Source organism: Notolepis coatsorum (assembly GCF_963971535.1).
Source record: "Notolepis coatsorum genome assembly, chromosome: 11".
In the NCBI taxonomy this organism is placed as follows: Eukaryota; Metazoa; Chordata; class Actinopteri; order Aulopiformes; family Paralepididae; genus Notolepis; species Notolepis coatsorum.
In genome coordinates this window covers 123,490,654-123,516,685 of record NC_140175.1, presented here as the reverse complement: position 1 = coordinate 123,516,685, position 26,032 = coordinate 123,490,654, and the positions used below count along the sequence as shown (strand labels likewise).

At 43.1% G+C, this 26,032-nt stretch overlaps 1 protein-coding gene across 1 annotated transcript in view; it reads left to right on the top strand.

The window, feature by feature from the left end:
- The window catches only part of slc25a25b (solute carrier family 25 member 25b), a gene marked incomplete at its 3' end in the record, with an annotated part of 150,441 nt that overhangs the window by 69,833 nt on the left and 54,576 nt on the right, over positions 1–26,032 (top strand). Inside the window, exons 4-5 of the mRNA XM_084324532.1 lie at positions 14,298–14,385; positions 23,245–23,280. Coding sequence (XP_084180658.1) covers positions 14,298–14,385; positions 23,245–23,280 — 124 coding nt within the window. The remainder of the gene's footprint in view (positions 1–14,297; positions 14,386–23,244; positions 23,281–26,032) is intronic.

Sequence of the window (26,032 nt, the reverse complement as noted above, 5' to 3'; positions counted from 1 at the left end):
CTTTTATATATCTTTATAAATAAATATAATAAATTAATATAATTTCTTCAGCAACAGCAGCAACAATGTTTTAAATGTGTCTGACTCTGAATTATAGACTTTTTATAATAAACAACAAATGCAAAAGGCTAACAGAACTGTGACACTCGTTCACCCTATCCTCTGTCATCCTTCCTCTAGCTGCTAGGGAGAAAGGACTTTGGGTGGTGGAGGGAGGTAGAGGGAGGATGTGTGGTGGCCCTGGGCTCACTGGGCTGGGACATAGTGGCTGACGCCTCAGCTTGACGATCTATAAAAAGTTTAGATTGTAGTATTTGTAGCTAAACAATTGTTTTGTTTATTAGCCTATTTGTAATAATTCGTTATTAGCCTAGGCAACTCCGTATCTTGGCTTACGGCTGCAGTGGATGCAGATGGAACACTGCGCGCAAGGCAGTCGAATACGCGCATTTCTGCACACTAATATCATGTTTTGCCAACAGATGTTTTGATAAATTGATTTGCTCGTATTGCCACCCTTACTGGCAAATGTTTTGTTGCACTTGTGGCAACGTGCATTGTCGGCATTGACCCTTGTAAAGTATATCCATACTTTAGAACGCTTCGCTCTATCCGCCATGATCACGACTCAGTGCATGCAGAGCTGCTGTCTGTGTGCAGCGCGCTATAGCACGGGGCGTCGGGGACAGAACTTTCATTAAGGAGTACCCGTATGTAGTACCCGTATGTCTATGTGTAGCACTAGCGAGCGACTCGCGAGGAGTGTGTGTAATAATTGACTCGCTGGCTGCGGCTCGCTTCTCGTGCAGAGACAGAGAGAGGATCGTTCGCAACTTTTAAATAATAATAATAATAATAATAATTTCTCTAGAGTATCGATAGCAGTACCGAGGACGTCAGAGCTTATAAATACTCCGGTATTTTCTAATATAGTACCGGTTCCCGTTTAAAACCGGGGTCCGGGGGGCATCCCTAACTATAGGTCAATAAAAACAATACATACAAAAAGAAAAACATACAAATAAAATATTAAATATTTTTTATTTCGATTAACTTCGATTATAACCGATTCTAACATTTTCAAATCGATGCAGTTGAATCGTCACATTAGAATCGATGCATTTCGATTAATCGATGCATCGTTACACCCCTAATAGGTATGGAAAATCACGTTAACACTTTGGGCGCCAGCCATTACCAGGGCTCTACGCTAACCTTTTTCCCAAGGAGCACATGTGCTCCTAAATAAAAAAAATTAGGAGCACACAAAGACATTTAGGAGCACAGTGAAAATGTTTCAAGTAACAGAGTTTATTAACAAACTATTATTTTTTTACAAAAATGAATGTATAGTACTGTGTGTGTACGTGCGTGTTCAAACGGGAACGGAACACACATCTGTGCAATAGCACCAAAGTCGCTGGCCCACTGTGTGTGTAAATCCTGTTCGTAGCTACAAACGAATCTCCGAAAAGAAACCATTGGATAATGCGAAAATCTGCCAGAGAAGTTTGTAAGTGGAGTTACGAAGAAATTTGTTTATAACCTAATAAAGTCCATTCGAGCATGAAGTCTAATGGTTGCTATGTTACAGGCAGCAATGTTGGAAGATGTTGTATCAACATAGAGAATGACATAATTTCCATTTCTATTATTCTATTCCTTTTCTAACTGCTACATGTAACCACTGATGTAGGTGGTTTAAACCAGCCTGTTAGTGGCAGTATTCATTCAAATTATGACGAATTTGTTTCAGTGTTGCCAATTTAATCAACAGCATACAACTTTTAAGGAACTCTGACGTTGTTTGTATGTCACACTACACTGCCAGAGAGTTTATTAACACATTCGGGGCCATTTCAACAATACTAAACAACATGGCCCCCCTAAGAATCACCAGGGTAAAAAAATCGCGCTGAGCCGTGGATGCACACTGAAATACTGGCCGCTATGAAAACCAGAGACAAAAAATGCCCTGAGTTTCGTAAAAGTCAGTCAAAGCTTACCAAAAGCACGAGCAGTGAACTCCAAGCCCATGTGACTGAACTCAAACTGGAAAGAAACAGACTAAGAAACGACATAAACTCCATGATCAAAACTGCAAAAAAGAATTTCATCAATGACAAAACTGAGGAAAACACAAACAAACCATGTGAACTTTGGAAATTACTAAATAATCAACTACTGTAGGCTGCAGTAAAAAACTTAAAACCAGATTCTCAAACATAAACATAAAGACTGACAACACGCTCATCACAGTCAAGCTGGATGTAGCCAATTACTTAAACATCTTCTTCACAACCATAGCCACAACACTGGTAAACAAACTCCCACTCAGGGCAGTATGGGGTAGAACACATCATACTACAAGAACATAGGCGTCCACAAAGACGACTTCAAACTGGAAACTTCGTTACAATACTTAAGTACTGTTTTGGGGGATTTGTACTTTACTCAAGTATTATTAGGTTTGTATACTTGTACTTTTACTCAATTACATTTCAGAGAAAACATACTTTTTACTCCTTACATTTAAAATGCAGACCTACAAAGTACAAATCTCGCAGGTCCAACTATTTTAATTAGTATATTTGTTTCTCTGGCCGAACTAACGTTAACGTTATTAATCCTGCGGCCGCATTTATATAAAGACAGCCAATCAAATCCCCATCAATGGAAAATGAACCCGCCCATACCCATGCTGATTGGTCCTTGTGCAAGACTAGAAAACATGGATCTTTGATTAAACACCTGCTATCAGAAGAAGAAACAGTCAGAAAAAAAGTTTTAACTTTTTAGTACTTAAGTACATTTAAAAGTAGAAACTTTTTAACTTTTACTCAAGTGTGCTTTTAGCCAGATATTCTGACTTTTACTTGAGTACGATTTTGAGACGGTACCCATACTTTCACTTAAGTATCATGTCTGGGTACTTTTTACACCCCTGCCCCCCAGATATGTTGCTTCTTGTTAGCCTTCATGGTTGGATGTTAAATTGAGAGGTACTTTACACCCCTGCTTTACAAGTACTTTCCAAGTACAAGTTACAGGTTGAAAAAACCCTCAGCTCAGAACTAGGCAAAATCTGCATATGGCTCGCTGATAACAAACTATCATTACACATGGGCAAAACAGAGTCCATTCTCTTCGGTTTAAATAACAAACTCAGCAAGACCGACGGCTTCTCAGTTACAGTGGGTGACAATATTGTCACAAGGAAAGAAGATATTACCTACCTGGGTTCCATCCTAGAGGCAAATCTTTCCTGTGACAAAATAGCATCCAATGTAATAAAAAAAGTCAACCAACGAACACGATTCTTGTACCGGATCTCCTCTCTGGTAAACAAGAATACCCTGAAGACTCTGGCAGGAGCACAAGGAAGGGTACTACGACTATGCTTGCACCTCATGGTACCAAAGCACCTCAAAGGCGCTAAAAACAAAATTACAAACATCTCAAAACAAACTGGTCAGACTACTGCTTGACCTTACTCCTAAAACCCACCTCACCCCTGCCCACTTTGACAACCTAGGATGGCTTAGAGTAGACGACAGAGTACAGCAACTTGCAATGGGCCTGGTCTACAAGATACACTACACGACCAAGGTACCCATGTACATGTCAAAATACTTCCCAAAGGTCAGTGAATACCACGATCACAACACCAGAGGGAGCTCCACAAATCATTTTAAACCCAGATTCGGCTCAAACAAGGGACTAAACACGTTTCGCAATTATGCCACATCAATGTGGAACGCCCTACTCACAGCTGTAAAGGAATGTGAATCACTACCCACTTTCAAAAACACTCTCAAAGTACACCTACGGGAGACTGCAATTCGAAACTGGCCCCTGTAAATGTCCTAACCCAACCCCCTCCAATGTACAGTAAATTACCTAGTATGGTTTTGTCAATATTCCAATGTACAGTTTTGCTTGTACAGTTGTACAGTGTTTCCCCCCCCCCCAACCCCCTCCAATGTACAGTAAATTACCTAGTATGGTTTTGTCAATATTCCAATGTACAGTTATGCTTGTACAGTTGTACAGTGTTTCCCCCCCCCCCAACCCCTCCTACCCAACCCCCCCCACCCAACCCCACCCAACCTCCTCCAATATACAGTTTTTACATCAAATATATATACTCTCTTTTCTGGACTCTTTTTGTATCACAAACAGTACTGTATTTGCAAATCTGGTATGTCATAAATGTATAGATGTAGCAGTACTGTCTATCTGTATGTCATGTATGTCATATATGTCCTGATGAATTGAAAATGGGGAACCCTGATGTAAACAATACATTCTCATTTTATAGCCTCGTGAATATAAGCGTTATATGGGATTTGGACTAGTATATTTCCTGGAAGGCGAGATACAGGGCGCTAAGCTAATAACATTCAATCGAACAGTGTTTCGGCACTACAGAAGCTAGAGCTAAAATGCAAAATGCATATTGTCGGTATTCATGGTCCACCATGAATGCATGAAAAGGGGGGGGGGGGGCGGGGGACGTCGTTTCTGATTATTGATTACCAATAACCGCGTTAGCCTCAGTAGCCACATTCGCTGATTGCCAAAGCAAGGCCTGATCAGCATGTAATTATGTGAAAAAGCTCTTACCATGGGCCGGTTGGATCCCCAAAAGGATTTCCCAGTTATCGATCGCCATCTGGTAGATCGATATGTCCATTGGCTGATGATATATTCCTTTACTGCATAGTGAATTCGGCGTCGCAAAATGTATTCCAAGCTACAGGCTACACGTATAGAATCCAGCTAACAGTAAACTCCATTGAAAGTAAAAAAAAAATAGTGCACCGTTCTGCCACATGGAACACTGCATTATCGAGACAGCGCCCCTAAGAGGATCTGGCCGGTAATGCACTTTTCAGAATTCGAAGAGTGGGGTAAATCTGCAGTGCCGCTCGGTGACATTGAGTAGGTTATTAAAATGGAATAAAAGCCTAAACAACCTTGCCACGGACATGTCCGTGGTTGGCCCTTTAAGCATGGCGCTGAAACACGGACATCTCTGTGGTCGGGCGGGAATGTGTTAACAAACTACCATTTTTAAAACAAAAATAAATGTACATGTATATAGTACTGTGTGTCTGTTAGTGATGTGACGATTCATCGATTTGCATCAGTGCGCCGGCATACACGTTCACGATGCGAGTGCACCGGTGGAATAAGTCCGCATCTGCAAAATGTCAGGCTGAACTCGCGATGCATCTTGTTGTAGCGTCTTTGCATCGGTCAAAACCGATGCATTCATATAATTTCCTCTCATCCACTTCTGTCAGCAGTGCACTGTGACTGCACACACAGCAGATACTATTGCTAAGGCGAGAGCCGCGTCACAGTTATCAACAAACAGTGGAAGTCGAGGAGACATGAATAGAATTGATCAACATGGCTAGTTTCAAGTTTCAAGTTTCTTTAATAGTTGTCACACAGAAGTACAGAATACTTTTATACAAAATGCTTCTTACTGTTACTGTTACGCTCCAGACGCTAGGTAGCTAGTTAGCCATTCAGCTAACGCTAAACTAGTGTCTAACTAACTAACTAACGTGACTCTGCATTCCATTAGTGAGGAGGGGGGGGGGGTATATTGAAGACGCTTGACAACGGGTTCAAAGATAACTTCACATTTATTGGCTATTAGTTTCTTAATTATATTGCTTCATGCATCGGGCATATCCAGGCAGGCTCCGTGTGTTGTTGACGTGTGGACATCCTAGTCTAGTGTGTGTGACATCATCAACTGTTGATGGCAACTCAGACAGGGAGGGGCTCTCTCTCTCTCTCTCTCTCTCTCTCTCTCTCTCTCTCTCTCTCTCTCTCTCTCTCTCTCTCTCTCTCTCTCTCTCTCTCTCTCTCTCTCTCTCTCTCTCTCTCTCTCTCTGTTCAATGATTTAAAGTGGCCAAACGTTACAATATAAATAACGTTTATATAAATAAATCATTAAGTCTGCTATAAGCCATTATCCCTTTGTGTATGATTATTATTGTCTCACAGTAGTGTGTATATACATTGTGTGTGTGTTTTTAGCTAAAGTAGATAGAAAAGACAGTTTATGCAAAAGTCTTCTTAGGCACCCAAGAGTTTTTATATAAATTGTCTTACTGTTACAAAGGGTCAGATTAAACCGAATATATATATTTATTGCTTGAGATCCCATGTATAATATTTGTATATTGTTTGATATCCCTTGTATATTCTTTGTATATATACACGGAATATCCCTTTACCTAGGTACAGGCCAGACCATAATATTCGTTCTCCCATTGGACAGCGACCCCCCTAGGCGCCACGGCCATACCCCCAATGTCTAGTTCAAAGCCACCGCTAAGACATGTCTCAACATGCCCCGGTTTGCGCAGTAATACGAGACAGAACTGAGGTTGGCACTAGATTATTCATCTTACGTATAAATACGTTGCAGGTGGATACAGCAGTTAGTTACCCTCAAACGAGTTAACCCAACAAGTTGAAGCCTTCACCACGAGTCAACGACCAAGTGAAGTGAGCAACCTTGCGTCTAAATAGAGCACTTAGAACCGCGTGCGAATAGGATAGTAAAAGTGTCAGAGCTTAGTGAAATAACGTCAAGTTCGACCTAGTTAAATGTGAAGTACCGTGCACAGGAGAATCTACACCGGTGAATGCAGAGCCTTTTCTGGCTGGATTATTATTGCTTTGGTACCGTGGCTGCTGGAGCAGAGAACCGTCTACCCCGCTGCTGTGTGGGATTTACCCGTGAGGAGCATCACTCGAGCCCGTCTCTAGGAAGAGGCTGGCTGGCTTTCATCCATGCTGTCCCGCATACTTGGATTATAGCTGCTGCTTTTGTCTGCCGATCGAGGGGAGTATATGTACCGCCTCCCGTAGCTGGAGCTTATTGATTCCTCGTTGATCCAGACTTTTGCATCCGAACATTCCTCTCCCCTGCTGGCTTACAACCGGAGGGAACCCCCTTAGTATCTCCAGCTGACCTACGAGTGTGCCTTATATAATTCTTATGCTACAGGTGGTATTAATTATCCCCTTCGTAATATGCTCATGGACTTACGCTCTTGACCTATTCATGCACATTCTTCGCCTTACAAGCGCAACTCTCATTCTTAATAAATGTAAGATAATCTTGGTGCTCTTCTAATAAATATTACAAACAGTACTTTCCTTGTTAAGCCGTGTTATTGTGTGGGTGTTCATCTCATATACATGTGTACTGTATGGCCAGTAGTAATGTACATAACTCAGTAGTGGTTTAATGATACCATACTTTCAATACAGTCAGGGAATTGTACCCCTCAGTTACAATTGGTCCTTCGAGCCGGAGGGTAATTAGCGTAATATTAATATAATATTAATATTGACATGGCCAGCTATGAACACTCCACAAACGGTTCTCCTAAGCTAGATCGCCCGCAGCGCAGACGGCAGCCACCTCCTTACCTAGAGGACTACGCTGCCAGTCTACTACCTAGCTTTATACAGACGTTAAACGCGGATAAAATAAATAAAGCGGATAGTCAAAGCATGTAAAATCCTACCGACCAGACGACCCTGCCAGTAGAGACCCCAGTGGGTTCTAACAAAACTGACCAAGCCCACGGGGGGGACCAGGGGGGATATGACACGACTATACCCCCAGACAACGTCAACGGGACGGTCCCCGGAGAGCTCCAGGATAAAGAAAGCGCTCCAGGGACAGAACCCGACCCACTACCAGAAGAGAAGCGCGCCCAGGAGACGGACCTCGAGGCGCGCCCAGAGAACAGATCTCCAACGAGCACTGCCAGAAGCCGATCACCTCCGTCAGTGTCTTCCCCCAGCGAAGCGGACAAGATGCTGGCGCAGGCATTCATCGCCACCCTGGCAGCCTCCACCGAACGCGATCGACTTCAAGCGCAACAACTAAGTGAGCGCGAACACTCTACCATGGAAAGAGAACGCCTCCAGGCTCAACAGACGAGCGAGCGCGAACACGCTGCAACCGAGCGAGAGCGCTTCCAGGCGCAACAAAGGAGTGAAGACGACCGCATAAGACTGGAGACCAGACGCCTTCAGACGGAAGAGAACATTGAAAGAAGCCGCGCCGATGCGCAGCGCGACGCCGCCAATGCACAGCGCGACGCCGCCAATGCACAGCTCCACGCCGCCCATGCCAGCGCCAATGCACAGCGCGACGCCGCCAATGCCCACCGCGAAGCACAGCGCGACTCCGCCCATGCCCAGCGCGAAGCAGAGCGCGACCGGCTGCAGGCGAAGATGGTAGAACAATTGATCGCCATGGCGACACCCCCTCTCTCCGCACGGAGCTCCCGGAGATCATCACGACAAGGGTCTAGGGCACATTCCCCTACCCGACCAAGCGACCCGGGACCCCGCCAACAGGAGGATCCTGTCCACGTCTCCGAACCCCCTCCCCGGCCGGTCCATACGAGACCCAGCAACCGGGAAGAACCGGCCTACGTCGCCGAGAGACTGAACAGAAGACTCCAGGACCTAGCAGAGGAAGAGGAAGAGGAAGAGGAGGAATGTCAAGCCGACCAGCAGCAACGTACTCTGGACCAGGAGGCCCAGTACAGCCCCGACCAGCAGCAACGTACTCTGGACCAGGAGGCCCAGTACAGCCCAGATTTCAGCCCCGAGTCACTGCGCTACAAACCCCCGACTCAACTCACGGGTGAGTTTGACGCACCGTCAGCACCGAGGAACAGCACCTGGGTACCCGGCCCCCGGTACCCACCAAGTACCAACCCACGACAACACGTACGGGGAGACTCGCCCAGGAGGCCTCTTCCCCAACGCTCACCAATGTGCCAGCCATCCATGGCATCGTACCTTGGCACACCGACGTTCCCGGATTTTACACACGAGGACAGAGCACAGTACACGGAACTACGGATGTGCTTAGAGACTATGATGTCCGACGTCCCCGATGAGACATACAAATATGCTATCCTCCTCAAGCACCTGAAGGTGCCCAGAGCGCATAATATAGCGCTGGCATATTCCAACTCAAGTACCCCATACACCGCGGCTCTAGTAGCCCTCGACCAGCGCTATGGACGCATATGGGACTACGTGATACAGGAAATAAGAGATATCGACCGCCTCCCCCCAGCCAGAGACAACAGAGCATTGGATGACCTCTCTATCAAGGTACAGTCCCTGGTAGGGATGCTGGGGTCCCAAAAGGAAAAAGGGATATATGAACTGTACGCTAACTCTAATGTAGAAAGGATATTAGAGAAGCTCCCTCCCGCCCGACAAGACCGTTTTCGGCGGCAGAGAGACCACCGCGACCCCAACGGCCCAGAGGCATCCCTCCTAGACTTATCTGACTTCCTCGCGAGAGAAGTCAGCAGCCTACGACTGGACACGTTCGTGTGGAGTGGACCAAGCCCAAGACCAGGACCTCGGGGATCAAATGATAACCGCCGGTCGGTGACCGTTATGCACCAAGCCGAATCAGTACCGCAGCACAAGAACCACAACACCCCCTCGACGAAAGAGGAGTGGAAGATTGAATGCCAGTACTGTGAAGGGGAACATCGGCTGTATCAATGCGACCCTTTCAAGAAGCTGACCACGGACGAGGTGAGTCAGTGGATCAAAGACCACCGCCGCTGCTTCCGCTGCGCGCGCAGCCATATGGCAGCTGAGTGCCGTTTGAAGAAGAAGTGTAGCAGGTGCGGCGGCGCCCACTTGGAGGTCCTGCATGACATCAACAGGCGTCCGCCAGGACAACAAAGTGGGCCCGTCGCGGTAATGTACCAGGCCGAGGCGGTGGCACCAGTACCGAAGATCCACCAGACCGCCCCCTACTGTACCTACTGCGACGGCGGACACTGGCTGGCACAGTGCGCCGAATATAAGACACTGAACCCCGTCCAAGTTGACCAGTGGCGTGAGGCGGCCCAGGCGGGCGCCGCTTACCGCGCAGCACTGTGCGGGGCCCACCAGAAGATCCAAGGCAACCGACCAACAGGAGTGCTCCATATAGACCAGCATAGCGGGACCTCCCGAGTGCTCATCAAAGTGGTCAGAGTGCTCCTGAGCTACGAGGACAAGGTCCTGGACACTTACGCTGTCCTAGACGATGGGTCTGAAAAGACTCTCCTCCTCGCTTCCGCCGCAGCCCAGTTGGGCCTGCGGTGTGCCAAAGGAACAATGACAATACGTACCATCAGAAGAGACCAGAAGACCATAAAGGGTAAAAATGTCTCCTTCAAGATAGCAGCGGTGGACCAGCCAGAGAAGCAGTATAGTATTACCAACGTCTTCACCAGCCACGACATAGGCCTATCACAGTACACCTACCCCATCCCACAGCTGATGGCGAAGTATGTGCACCTACGTCAACTACCTATACCGCTTATCGACGGCGCCACACCGACCCTGCTCATCGGCTCCGACCACGCGGACCTCATTCTCCCAATTGAGGCGGCCCACATCGGACCCAAACGATGCCCAGTCGCGGTTCAGACCCGACTGGGGTGGACGCTCCAGGGCCCCCTCTACGGACTTGATAGTCAACCCACGTCTACACGCTGCCTACACACAAAGGTGAGCGACACCGGCCACTCTCCCGTACAGCCCGTTGAGAGGCTATTGACATTAGGCGAGAGGCCTGTGAGAGAACCGTGGGCACAAGAGGGAGTTCCGAACTCCACCCCCCTCAGCTGCGCTCCAGACGTAGCTGACCTCGAACCCAGCACCCCAAGCGACTCCTTGATGGGGCGGCCGGAACCGGCCCCTCCTCAGACGGGGTACAGACCAAACAAGAGAAACAGACGGAGGAGGTGGAGGCACAGCCAAGCACAGATCAAAGCAGTCTCAGGCCCGCTTCCTCCTAACCCCCCCTCCATCCCTTCCAGCCCGTCAGAAGCGGGTCAAGGACGGGGACAATTTAAAAGTGGACACAGTCGTCGTGATCATAGACCAGTCACTACCCCGAGCTGCGTGGCCGGCCGGCCGCGTAAGCAAAGTGATCACTGGTGCCGACGGAAAGGTCAGAGCGGCAGAAGTGCTCGTCCAGGGACGGACATACGCCCGACCCGTGGCGAGGCTGGTAGAGTTGCCAAGGCTACCTGATTCCCTTGCTGACGACCATGACCCACTGACTTTGTGAATTGCCCTACTCCTCACAACGGACATTGAGTAGTGGACAAGACGGTTAATCTGTCTCTGCTTATCTAATTAGGTGCGGACTAATTAGGAGGCGGCTGTTACAAAGGGTCAGATTAAACCGAATATATATATTTATTGCTTGAGATCCCATGTATAATATTTGTATATCGTTTGATATCCCTTGTATATTCTTTGTATATATACACGGAATATCCCTTTACCTAGGTACAGGCCAGACCATAATATTCGTTCTCCCATTGGACAGCGACCCCCCTAGGCGCCACGGCCATACCCCCAATGTCTAGTTCAAAGCCACCGCTAAGACATGTCTCAACATGCCCCGGTTTGCGCAGTAATACGAGACAGAACTGAGGTTGGCACTAGATTATTCATCTTACGTATAAATACGTTGCAGGTGGATACAGCAGTTAGTTACCCTCAAACGAGTTAACCCAACAAGTTGAAGCCTTCACCACGAGTCAACGACCAAGTGAAGTGAGCAACCTTGCGTCTAAATAGAGCACTTAGAACCGTGTGCGAATAGGATAGTAAAAGTGTCAGAGCTTAGTGAAATAACGTCAAGTTCGACCTAGTTAAATGTGAAGTACCGTGCACAGGAGAATCTACACCGGTGAATGCAGAGCCTTTTCTGGCTGGATTATTATTGCTTTGGTACCGTGGCTGCTGGAGCAGAGAACCGTCTACCCCGCTGCTGTGTGGGATTTACCCGTGAGGAGCATCACTCGAGCCCGTCTCTAGGAAGAGGCTGGCTGGCTTTCATCCATGCTGTCCCGCATACTTGGATTATAGCTGCTGCTTTTGTCTGCCGATCGAGGGGAGTATATGTACCGCCTCCCGTAGCTGGAGCTTATTGATTCCTCGTTGATCCAGACTTTTGCATCCGAACATTCCTCTCCCCTGCTGGCTTACAACCGGAGGGAACCCCCTTAGTATCTCCAGCTGACCTACGAGTGTGCCTTATATAATTATTATGCTACAGGTGGTATTAATTATCCCCTTCGTAATATGCTCATGGACTTACGCTCTTGACCTATTCATGCACATTCTTCGCCTTACAAGCGCAACTCTCATTCTTAATAAATGTAAGATAATCTTGGTGCTCTTCTAATAAATATTACAAACAGTACTTTCCTTGTTAAGCCGTGTTATTGTGTGGGTGTTCATCTCATATACATGTGTACTGTATGGCCAGTAGTAATGTACATAACTCAGTAGTGGTTTAATGATACCATACTTTCAATACAGTCAGGGAATTGTACCCCTCAGTTACACTTACAGTAGATTATTTTATTTTTAATAATAATATAAGCTGCATATAAGGAATACAACCAAATCCTCTGTCATACCATAAAATGTTATCATTATTTTGCATCGTGTTGAATCGCATCGTATCGCCCCGAATCGCATTATGTTGAATCAAATCGTATCGAATCGTATCGTATCTCAACAGGGGGTGAATCGTATCGCATCGCATCGCCCGGTGCTTCAAATGTATCGTTAATGTATCGTATCGTTGGCACCCTATCGAGATGCGCATCGCATCGGCCTCGTGATGGAGATGCAGATCCCTAGTGTGTGTATGTTCAAACCGGAACGGAACACACATCTGTGCAATAGCACCAAAGTCACTGGTCCACTGTGTGTGTGTATGTGCGTGTTCAAACGGGAACGAAACACACATCTGTGCAATAATAATAATAATAATAATAGATCAAATTTCTATAGCGCCTTTCATGAAACCCAAGGTCGCTTCACAATCATAACAAAAAATAGGGCTAGGGAAGTAGGGAAAAAAGGGGGGATGAGGGCAGGTAAGGGATAATGGACCTTGTAATCTAATCTAAACTAACTAATGGGGAAAAGCCTTGGTGAAGAGGTGTGTTTTGAGAGCAGTTTTGAAGGTGTCCATGGTTGGGGCGTTGCGGATTTCAGGGGGGAGAGAGTTCCAGAGGGTAGGGGACGCCACGCTGAAGGCTCTGTCAAAGAAAGTCCGTGATAGCACCAAAGTCACTGGCCCACTGTGTGTGTGTATGTGCGTGTTCAAACAGGAACGGTTACGGGACATATGCAATATGTTGGATTCTGGCAAACCACAATCAGCCACTTATCACCGCTTCATCTGTTGGCTTGTGTAGTTTCTGCGTTGTGTTTATTTCTCCGACGTCTTCTTTAATGCAATCCGTAATCATAATAATTCACCACCGTCAGACATGTTACCTTTCTTGGAACACATTGTTTATTACATAAACAGAAGCCTCATAATCAGATGTTACCCATTTCGTATTGTCCTTGAAAAGTCTTTTAAAGAAACTACATAAATTATTCTAATGATCTCTCCTTTCACCCCGCTGGGTGGTCATCGCGGCCTGGCTGTTATTCCAAAAGCCTGTCGTCGTGGCACTCCTCCATTGCTGCTCCCCCCCCCCCTCTCTTAGAGAGGGGAGGAGGGAGCCGTCTCAAAGTCTCTGATGGTTCTTCTCTTCTGTGTGATTCGTTTCTTAGTCCAATGGTGGTTGAGGCCTTGTCGTTAGCGAAAACCCTTCTTTGTTAGCCGAAGCTAGCCTCCTCGAGGCATCCCACCACCCTCTAGTCTCTCTCTCCACGTCTGCTCGTATCAGCCTTGCGTCCTGTTCTAACTTACACTGCAAGAAAACTCACATTATAATATTCATCATCATAGCAACGACAGGCCCGGCCCCTTTTCTTGTTGCTATGTGACGTGCTGTCATGGCAACTGCTCTTCACCTTTAACACACATTAAACGTCCGTTTCTAGTGGTGTCAAACTCTCTCTCTCTCTCTGACCATTCGTATGGGGACATTGAGGTCCGTGAACCTATAATGAATAAAAATATCTAATAAAAGAAAAAATTACCAAAACCCGGGATATCTCGGGTCTGGCACCGAATGTGTTAATCAAATGGATTTTCATCGTATTGGTCATTTACATTTAATATTCTCTAATATTTCAGAAATCTTTGTGAGAAATGTGTTATTTGCTTTTTCTTGTTGAATTCCACAACAAAATTTGTGTATCATGATAATAAATAGTTTTAATTAAACGCAACACAATAACTGATGAATATGTATTTATTGTCCTCTTGCTTTCTGTTGTGTGGTAACAGGACGCATCGACTCACAAGAGATCATGCAGTCGCTGCGAGACCTGGGGGTTAACATCTCCGAGCAGCAGGCCGAGAAGATCCTCAGGAGGTGAGGAGATTATTATTATTATTATTATTATTATTATTATTATTATTATTATTATTATTATTATTATTATTATTATTATTATTATTATTATTATTATTATTATTATTATTATTATTATTATTATTATATTATTATTATTATTAGTAGTATTATTATTATCATTATTATTATTATAATATAAAACATGAGATAAACTAAATACCTTCTCCATGCCCTGTGTGTTGTTGTTGTTATTATTATTATTATTATTATTATTATTATTATTATTATTATTATTATTATTATTATTATTATTATTATTATTATTATTATTATTATTATTATTATTATTATTATTATTATCATCATTATTATTATCATTATTATTATCATTATTATTATCATTATTATTATATAAAACATGAGACAAACTAAATACCTTCTCCATGCCCTGTGTGTTGTTGTTGTTATTATTATTATTATTATTATTATTATTATTATTATTATTATTATTATTATTATTATTATTATTATTATTATTATTATTATTATTATTATTATTATTATTATTATTATTATTATTATCATTATTATTATTATAATATAAAACATGAGACAAACTAAATACCTTCTCCATGCCCTGTGTGTTATTATTATTATTATTATTATTATTATTATTATTATTATTATTATTATTATTATTATTATTATTATTATTATTATTATTATTATTATTATTATTATTATTATTATCATTATTATTATTATTATTATTATTATTATTATTATTATTATTATTATTATTATTATTATTATTATTATTATTATAAAACATGAGGCTGACAAACTAAATACCTACTCCATGCCCTGTGTATTATTATTATTATTATTATTATTATTATTATTATTATTATTATTATTATTATTATTATTATTATTATTATTATTATTATTATTATTATTATTATTATATAAAAGATGAGCTCTTGGCTAGACAAACTAAATACCTACTCCACACCCTATGTTGGGACTATTATTATTATTTAAGGAAGAGTGGGCAGTCCACTCTTCTTATTGTTTTCTTCTTTATTGACACAGTAGAGGAGACACAGGAGAGAAGGTTCTGTATTGAGACAGTAGGAAGGCTGAGAGGAAGACAGAGTAGAGGAGACACAGGAGAGAAGGTTCTGTATTGAGACAGTAGGAAGGCTGAGAGGAAGACAGAGTAGAGGAGACACAGGAGAGAAGGTTCTTTATTGAGACAGTAGGAAGGCTGAGAGGGAGACAGAGTATAGGAGACACAGGAGAGAAGGTTCTGTATTGAGACAGTAGGAAGGCTGAGAGGAAGACAGAGTAGAGGAGACACAGGAGAGAAGGTTCTTTATTGAGACAGTAGGAAGGCTGAGAGGGAGACACAGGAGAGAAGGTTCTTTATTGAGACACTGACAGTAGGAAGGCTGAGAGGGAGACAGAGTAGGAGAGACACAGGAGAGAAGGTTCTTTATTGAGACAGTAGGAAGGCAGAGAGGGAGACAGAGTAGAGAAGACACAGGAGAGAAGGTTCTTTATTGAGACAGTAGGAAGGCTGAGAGGGAGACAGAGTAGAGGAGACACAGGAGAGAAGGTTCTCTATTGAGACAGTAGGAAGGCTGAGAGGGAGACAGAGTAGGGGAGACACAGGACAGAAGGTTCTTTATTGAGACAGTAGGAAGGCTGAGAGGGAGACAGAGTAGAGGAGACACAGGAGAAAAGGTTATTTATTGAGACAGTAGGAAGGCTGAGCGAGACAGAGTAGAGGAGACACAGGAGAGAAGGTTCTTTATTGAGACAGTATGAAGGCTGAGAGGGAGACAGAGTAGGGGAGACACAGGAGAGAAGGTTCTTTATTGAGACAGTAGGAAGGCTGAGAGGGAGACAGAGTAGAGGAGACAGGAGAGAATGTTCTTTATTGAGACAGTATGAAGGCTGAGAGGGAGACAGAGTAGAGGAGACACAGGAGAGAAGGTTCTCTATTGATACAGTAGGAAGGCTGAGAGGAAGACATAGTAGAGGAGACACAGGAGAGAAGGTTCTTTATTGAGACAGTAGGAAGGCTGAGAGGGAGACAGAGTAGGGGAGACACAGGAGAGAAGGTTCTTTATTGAGACAGTAGGAAGGCTGAGAGGGAGACAGAGTAGGAGAGACACAGGAGAGAAGGTTCTTTATTGAGACAGTAGGAAGGCTGAGAGGGAGACAGAGTAGGAGAAACACAGGCGAGAAGGTTCTTTATTGAGACAGTAGGAAGGCTGAGAGGGAGACAGAGTAGAGAAGGTTCTTTATTGAGACAGTAGGAAGGCTGAGAGGGAGACAGGAGGAGAGACACACAAGAGAAGGTTCTTTATTGAGACAGTAGGAAGGCTGAGAGGGAGACAGGAGGAGAGACACAGGAGAGAAGGTTCTTTATTGAGACAGTAGGAAGGCTGAGAGGGAGACAGGAGGAGAGACACAGGAGAGAAGGTTCTTTATTGAGACAGTAGGAAGGCTGAGAGGGAGACAGAGTAGAGGAGACACAGGAGAGAAGGTTCTTTATTGAGACAGTAGGAAGGCTGAGAGGGAGACAGAGTAGAGGAGACACAGGAGAGAAGGTTCTTTATTGAGACAGTAGGAAGGCTGAGAGGGAGACAGAGTAGGAGAGACACAGGAGAGAAGGTTCTGTATTGAGACAGTAGGAAGGCTGAGAGGGAGACAGAGTAGAGGAGACACAGGAGAGAAGGTTCTTTATTGAGACAGTAGGAAGGCTGAGAGGGAGACAGTAGGGGGTACACACTGGGTACACACTGGGTACACACTGGGTACACACTTCTCTGGGCACTGCATTGTGTTGTTGTGTTTGGCAGTTCAGTTTGTCCCATATCTCTCTTTTCCCCTCTTTAAAGGTAGAATATGTAATGCCCAGGGGAGGAAACTAACTTTTTGGCTTACCAGCCAACTGGCGAGTATCTGATTTTTTTTACCAGCCAAACAGATTTTTTACCAGACAAAAAAAATCGCTAATTGTGATAATTACTTCTTTGTATGTCTTCGTCTAAATAGATTTTCAATCATAGTAAAATAATCACACCGTGTCTCTACTCTAAAATATGTATTAGCATAAAACATTAATCTCTACTCTTCACAATATTAGCATAAAACATATTAACATGAAAGAGGTATCTATTCTGGACTGGGTTGGGCTGAACTGGGCAGTGAAAGATGCTGGGTTGGACTGGGTTGGGCAGTGAAAGAAAAAAACCGAAGTATGTTGTGAAGTGTATAGATAGATGTGAAATGTATAGATGTAGCAGTAGTCTATCTGTATGTCATATGTTATGATGAATTGAAAATGGGGGACCCTGATGTAAACAAGACGAAAGTCTTTCTCTGGGCTGCATCCCCTTAACAATTGTGTGTATTGAGCCGTACTGTATTGTACCCATTCTGCAATCTGTTAATAAAGTTTTCAATCAATCAATCAAGTTAACTTTGAACCTCGGTTGTCAAGCCTCGTCAATGTTGTGTATGCATCTGGGTAGGCACACTGTGCCTTTAAGACAGCACGGTGGTCTTACGACAGTGCTGTGAAGTGAAGTACCGTCAAGTGTTGTGGTAACGTCAGTTGGGTTGGTGTGCTGTTGTACACAGTGCACTGGTTGAGCTTAGCTAGCCCCTTTCGTGACTGCGATGTGCAAGCCAGGGGCTTTTGAGCATGAAATTAAATGTCTAACCTTACGTCGTAGTCCGGTGCTTTTTTGGAAACATTATAGTCATAACAGATACACCTAGCTGGCTGCTTTGAGCACACGGGGCTAACGTTAGCTAGCAAGCAGCTATCGCTAAAACTAGAAGCTAACCACTGTATACAGTTCCAGTAGACTAACATTACACCTCTGTGATTTAAATGTGTCCTTAGTAACTTATACTCGAGGGTTGTGCTAGGGTTGGATGCAGTTCCCCGTTGGTCAGTCTGTCTGTTTTCCATCTTCTGCTGTGTTTAACGTTATCCGTTTGAGAGTGCTCCTGATGGCTAGCCTAGTAACGCAGGACTTTTATCATTATATGTCCGCGGGTTGGCCAGTACTGCGCAAACTTTTATTAAACATTATATGTCCGCGGGTGGTCTTGTGCAGTGGTCTCGTGGCACTGTCAACTAAAGCGAGCACTCAGAAGACGCGCACCGCTTGCCAGTGCAGTGATTGCAGAATGTTTTTGTTTTTTTGTATACTCGCCAGACTGGCGAGTGGTCTTCATGAATCACTCGCCAAACGTAAAAAATACTCGCATTTGGCGAGTAAAGTGGCCTAATTTCCTCCCCTGGTAATGCCACAAAACAGCAACTTCTAGGCAGAAGAGCCCCTCTGTCAATAAGTTACTAAACCCACACATCAGACCACAACAGAAAACGCAAACTAGGCCAATAGTGCAATACTACCAAGCGGGTCTCTTCTGCCTGTTTGACAGCATTACAGATTCTAGGAATTTCCAATGTACTCTAACCTTAAGTTGTAATCCTGCAAACATGTACATACCCCCCCCCACCTGCATTTTGAACACTGAACTCTCCACACACAAGCACACATGAGCACACACACAACACACACTGTATACGCTCACACACTAGCAGTCACTATTAGCATGAACACACACACACATGCTGCACACACTCACACTCAACGGTCACTTCACACAATGAAAGGTCACTTTAAAAAAAAGAACAGAGTGGTTCTTGTATAGTAAACAGATGGATATAGCAAGCTAGCATAAGGACACATAGTATAACTGTTGTGAAGGATCAGATTAAACCGAATATATATATTTATTTATGGATATATATTTAATAGTATTTGTATATCGTTTTGATATCCCTTGTATATTCTTTGTACATATACACTGAATATCCCTTTAGTCTACTACAGCCCATAATAGTTCATTCTCTCATTGGACAAGAACCTGGCGCCAGCAGACAAGCCCCTTGAGCCAAGTTCAATAGTGCCGACGAACATGTCCCAACTAGCCCCGGTTCCGCGTAGGAATACGGCTACCGAAATACGAATGGTACTATTTGTTCACCGTGCATATAAATATGGCGCAAGTAAAGTAGAACTTTCTTTTAGTCCATTAGTCCTTTACCCTCCAACCTAGTAACAGACGTGAAGCCTCACCCACGACCCACGTGTGGTGCAGTATGGCCTATTTGGCCCCAGAATAGGCATTGAGACCTCGTGTAAATTCATAGCTGAATTGTCATAGTTTGGCACCGTATTTCTATTAAGTAATAATAGTCTATTATGTATGGTGCATCGTTCGGTTAGAGTTCTAAAGTGAGCAGCACCCCCATCGTTTCCTCGCGTTATCTAGAGTCTTAACCAGGCTGGGCAGACCACGCGTGGTGCTTTCATCCGAGGAGTTCTGGGCGAGGACGAGTGGACCTGCACATTGGATTACCTACCCGGACGACTGCTGAGCCTATACGGCATGGAATATCTATTTGCTTTGGGTGCTTTGATTTGTGGAGCGGATAACAGCCAACGCCGGTGAGTGTTGGAATTACCCCCGAGAGGAGCCCAGGTGAGACGGCGCTCAACCCAGACCGAGGCCGCCTCGCTTCTCCTTCGTTGTGGACCTACAGCCTACAGCTACCGTCTACAAGAGGGCCCAAGTGTATTCATCTGTGGATCAAGATCCTGCGGGCAATGTGTTCTGTACCTGAATTCTCCCCAGGAATCGTTGGCCAGATGGGATGCAGCTGACGGCTCTCCAAACCCCCCCCCCCCCCTACTGACTTACAACCAGCAGGACCCCTTTAGTATCCCGCTATAATCCTTAAGTACCATCGCTATAGTTCCCTAAAGAACCAGGTTGTATACTTGCTTCCTGCGTAACCAGAGATTGGACATTCAGTGTTGATTTGCCTATGAATACTCATTTGCCTTACAAGTGCATTCAAATCATAAATGTAATTAAGTGAATGTTGTATATACCTTTTGCTATATTAAACCTTCGACTGTTATATTTGTGTGGACCTGATTTCATATGTGGGAAAGTGTTCATCATACTTAGATATCGTGTACTGTATGGCCAGAAGTTAAAGTACATCAAGCGGTAGTGGTTTAATGATACCATACTTATCAATACAGTCAGGGAATTGTACCCCTCAGTTACAATAACTGTAGATTGTATAGTATAGCATTGTATAATAGTGTACATAAGACCCAGTGCCTCATCCGTAGCTAACAGTGTATTGCACTATCGCAGGACCTAGCATGTCTTACCATGCTTTTTGTAAACGTTATGTACATATACCTGTTATGTCTTATTCTTATTACTTGTATTATTGCACAAATGTCTTATTCTCATCCTATTCTTATTATTGTATTATTGCACAATCGTTGCGGGCAAGACCCCCCGCATTTCACTGTATGCTTGTATGCCGTGACAAATACAACTATTGACTTGACTTGACCTGTTTTATGGGTTTTGAGTTACGAGCTTTAAGTGAAATGCAATGTGACACCTTGAGATCTTTAATGTGACACCTTGAGATCTTTAATGTGACACCTTGAGATCTTTAATGTGACACCTTGAGATCTTTAATGTGACACCTTGAGATCTTTATTAGTGTTTTACAAGTTATCAGGAGTCAGGAGAAAGTGGGGAAAATGCAACGTGGTGACATGGAGTTACGTTGAGATGGAGAGAAGATTGAGTTACGTTGAGATGGAGAGAAGATTGAGTTAAGTTGAGATGGAGAGAAGATTGAGTTACGTTGAGATGGAGAGAAGATTGAGTTACATTGAGATGGAGAGAAGATTGAGTTACGTTGAGATGGAGAGAAGATTGAGTTACGTTGAGATGGAGAGAAGATTGAGTTACGTTGAGATGGAGAGAAGATTGAGTTGCATTGAGATGGAGAGAAAATTGCGTTGCATTGAGATGGAGAGAAGATTGAGTTGCATTAAGATGGAGAGAAGATTGAGTTGCATTGAGATCAGGGAACAAAATTAACACCGGCCAAACGCTCTTTACTCTTTGGCTGGTAAATTACGGAGGCTACTCAGCCACTCTGGCGTGTAAACCTTCTGAATTTTCCAGATTTACATAAAATAAATAGCTTCTGTTGTCAGCAGTTGCTTCTATACGTGATGTGTGTCCGTGTGTGTGTCCGTTCGTAGCATGAGATCCGTGCACCGCTTACTTCAAATTGTATGCAGTGATGAACAGTCTTTCCCAGCGGAACATAAGTTACTTAACGTTAACAACAATAATACTTCCGGTCGGGGGGTTTCAAAATAAAAGAGCTAATAAAAGTCTAAAACACTGAAGCTATTGAAAGACGTTTATTTTGTACTATTTTGTATTTTGTATTTTTCAGGGGTTTCGTTTGGACGCACATATTTCTTGAGGCGATTTCGTGTTTACGGAAAACCTTTTTGAAATGAAAACGAAAAAGATCGGTTCCGCAGAAGCATACTGGTAGTACAACGGTGATCAGAATGCATGTTGCCAAGGCAATTTGATGGTGACGGTCTCGGGTTGCTACTGGATAGAACAGAATGGTAGTCAACACTCATGATTTGTGATTGATTGGTTAATTATGAAATGTTAATCTTTATTGTTTTGAATAGTGTTTTTGAGAAATAGTATTCGAATACTCGTTCGGAAACACCAAGGAGTATTCAAAGCCTGTAAAATGGTATTCGGGACAGCCCTACACTAAATATATATGTTTTAAGTGCTGTCAATCGATTGAAATATTTAACTCGATTAATCGCATGATTGTCCATAGTTAACTCGTGATTAATCGCAATTTAATCGCATTTTCTTTTTTTTTACCATAAACTGATATTTTTCAAGTTTTAATACTCTTATCAACATGAGAGTCAACAAATGCTTGCTTTATGCAGCCATTTAACACAAAAGGATGACCCTCATGCATTGCAAATTTGCATCAAATTCAAAACAGATAATAACTTAAAAGAAAATAATAATTTAAAACAATGAATAAAGTGCATGAAATAATAGGGGAAAGAAAACGTTAGGAACGTGTTACATTAACCCACACAAGGGCTGAGAACACACACCCCCCCCTCTCTTTCTCTCTCACACACACACACACACACACACACACACACACACACACACACACACACACACACACACACACACACACACACACACATACACACACACACACTTTGAGTCAGAAACAAACATAGTATCAATGAGAGTATCAATAATACACCTAAGTGAAGTCTAATAATAAAAATATTTAAAATATTTAAAAAAAATTAAAAAATGTGAAAAAGTTAATCGTGAGTTAAAAAAAGTGGCGTTAATAGAATCGGGCGATAACGCGTTAATACCGCGTTAACTTTGACAGCCTTAGTTAATAAATTATCTGCATTTAAAACTATTAACACTGAGTCATTCCTTCAGTCCACTCAGAATTATGCTAATATTCCTTATGTTGTTTATGATATTAATTGAAAATTGCATATGAGAGTATTATATAGTAATAATAACACATGGCGATATACTAAAAAGATATTTAAAATGTTTGGCTGGTAAAAAATCTGCCTGGCTGGTCGTTTTTTAAATCTACCAGCCACCTTGGCTGGAAAGCCAAAAAGTAAATTTTGTTCCCTGATTGAGATGGAGAGAAGATTGAGATGTGTGAGTGTTGAATGTTTGAAACCACCATTGCAGCTTTTATTTTCTAACTGGCTGTCTTGTCTGACTTGTCTGTCTTGTCTTGTCTGTCTGTCTGTCTGTCTGTCTGTCTGTCTGTCTTGTCTGTCTGTCTGTCTGTCTGTCTGTCTGTCTGTCTGTCTGTCTGTCTCTCTTCTTCTCTCTGCCTGCTCTCAGAATCAGGAGGGGCCGTCTTTGGGCCCCGATCATGTAGTAAGTAGTGACCTCCCTGTGTCTGTCGTCCATCACCACCACATCCTCCCTGTGGAGACACAAACCCAACCAGACCATACCATGCTAGGAAAAGCGCATTTAGCAAATCAGCCTTCTCGATCAGAGCTGCAGAGTTCTGGAACACCATCCCATCACACATCCACAGTACTGATACACTCAAGGTCCTTCACACACACACACACTCAAATCATGGCTGTTACAAAATCAGGTCTGTGACCATTAGCAAGTCACGTCGCAGTCCAGCTGCCCAGCCCCCGTATGCTTGCCTGACTGTCCTGATTGTGATTATGTGGTTATGTGATTTATGATTATGTATATGTGTGCCTGCCATATATGTGCCTGCCTATACGGTGCTTATACATGTTGGGCTTTGATTTGTCCCTGTACACTGTTTTTATTATATAGATGCACGACTGCCTAGTGAGTGAATGTACAGAATATGTTTTATATTAGCTTTAATGTCCTTCTATTTGTCTGTTTCTTTTCTGGCTTAAACATCTAGCCCAGGGACTACAACTGAAAACTAGCAACTAGGGGTGGAACGGTATGCATTCTAACCGTACACCGTTCGGTTCGGCGCGTGTGGGTATTGTTTGGTTCAGGGGATGCAAAAAAATAATAATTGTCTTCATTTGGCACAGAGAGGTGAAGCGCCGGCTGCAGCAGCAGGTGCTGTCAGTTCGTAGAAAGTGCGTGGAAATGGCAAGCGCAATATAAATCAATCTTCATTACGACATTAAAACATTTGGCATTAACATTACATAGGCCTACACACATCTTGCCATAACATTAGCACGGTTTGTGATGCTACAAGTACAACGCACTTTGGTAGCCCGCTAGCTCCAATACAGCCAGTGAAATCATTATCAGACATCAATGAAATGTTACCGTAGCTAGCAGAGGATAAAATGGGAGTCTGAGGCGGGGTGTCGAAAGACAATGACGTTTATTCAACATCCAAGAAGGCTAACATTGTGTTTACTAACTCCAACCGGGACTATTGCCGCTTTCCCACTGGATGGTATCAACTCGAGTCGACTCCACTCAACTTCCACTGTAGGTAGAGTCGAGAACGAAGGTACCACACACAAAATGGTCCGTGGGGACCCCAAACCCATAGACAGTTCTGTGTGTGAATTACATTAATTCACCACCGTTTCACAATTACTGTGTTGCACAACTTGCACTCAATATTTAAATAATGTTAGTCTAAATAAATGTAGAAGACAATGTACGAAAAAGAAGAAAAATAGAATGAACAGAGTAGTGTTGTTTTGAAACAGTAGGCCTACTGTGTGTGTGTTAGTTTGATTTATGCTGCATTTGATATTGATGGCCTTCTAATACATTTTTTGTTTATTTATTTTAAATAACACAGTGACACTTTTACTTTTGATAAGAAATCCAGCCATATTCCTTTCATTGTATTTCAAATACTGCACTGTAAATTCAAGCGGAAAACTAATCTTCAGAGAATTTAAACATTGTTGACATTGTTTTTTTGTGTTTATTTTAAAGAAAGGAAAGTCTAGTGCTGGTTGAGCATATGCATACTTTATGTTGATGGTCTTTGTCTATAATGTGGCCACAAAATAGAAAGGTTTAATTATTTTGTTTGTTTGCACTAAGTTAATACTTTGACAAATGTAGCCTATATTTTTCAGTCAGTTCGGTCTTTGTGTGCCAAACATTATTTAAGGCAAACCGTTGTAAACTTTTTTTTTTCTTTTTCAAATAAATGAGAAGCATGTTTACATTTTTGGAGTGTTACATTTAAAATGTTTTAATAAAAAACAACATATATATCGAACCGAACCGAAAACCGTGAGCACAGAACCGTGATACGAACCAAACCGTGTATTTTGTGAACCGTTCCACCCCTACTAGCAACCCTGCTAATGTTGGCATATTTACAGTTTTTTTTATTTGTATTCATTTATAAATGTATAACTGTTGATTGATATGCACTGTCCCTGATCAAATAAACTGAGTAAACTAAACTAAACTAGACCATGGCTAGCCCCAGCCAGGCTGAACATAACCTACCTGGTTGTGTTGTTGTCCTCTAGTGAAAACAGTGTGTTAACAGCTGGTTGTGTTGTTGTCCTCTAGTGAAAACAGTGTGTTAACAGCTGGTTGTGTTGTTGTCCTCTAGTGAAAACAGTGTGTTAACAGCTGGTTGTGTTGTTGTCCTCTAGTGAAAACAGTGTGTTAACAGCTGGTTGTGTTGTTGTCCTCTAGTGAAAACAGTGTCCTAACAGCTGGTTGTGTTGTTGTCCTCTAGTGAAAACAGTGTGTTAACAGCTGGTTGTGTTGTTGTCCTCTAGTGAAAACAGTGTCCTAACAGCTGGTTGTGTTGTTGTCCTCTAGTGAAAACAGTGTGTTAACAGCTGGTTGTGTTGTTGTCCTCTAGTGAAAACAGTGTCCTAACAGCTGGTTGTGTTGTTGTCCTCTAGTGAAAACAGTGTGTTAACAGCTGGTTGTGTTGTTGTCCTCTAGTGAAAACAGTGTGTTAACAGCTGGTTGTGTTGTTGTCCTCTAGTGAAAACAGTGTCCTAACAGCTGGTTGTGTTGTTGTCCTCTAGTGAAAACAGTGTCCTAACAGCTGGTTGTGTTGTTGTCCTCTAGTGAAAACAGTGTGTTAACAGCTGGTTGTGTTGTTGTCCTCTAGTGAAAACAGTGTGTTAACAGCTGGTTGTGTTGTTGTCCTCTAGTGAAAACAGTGTGTTAA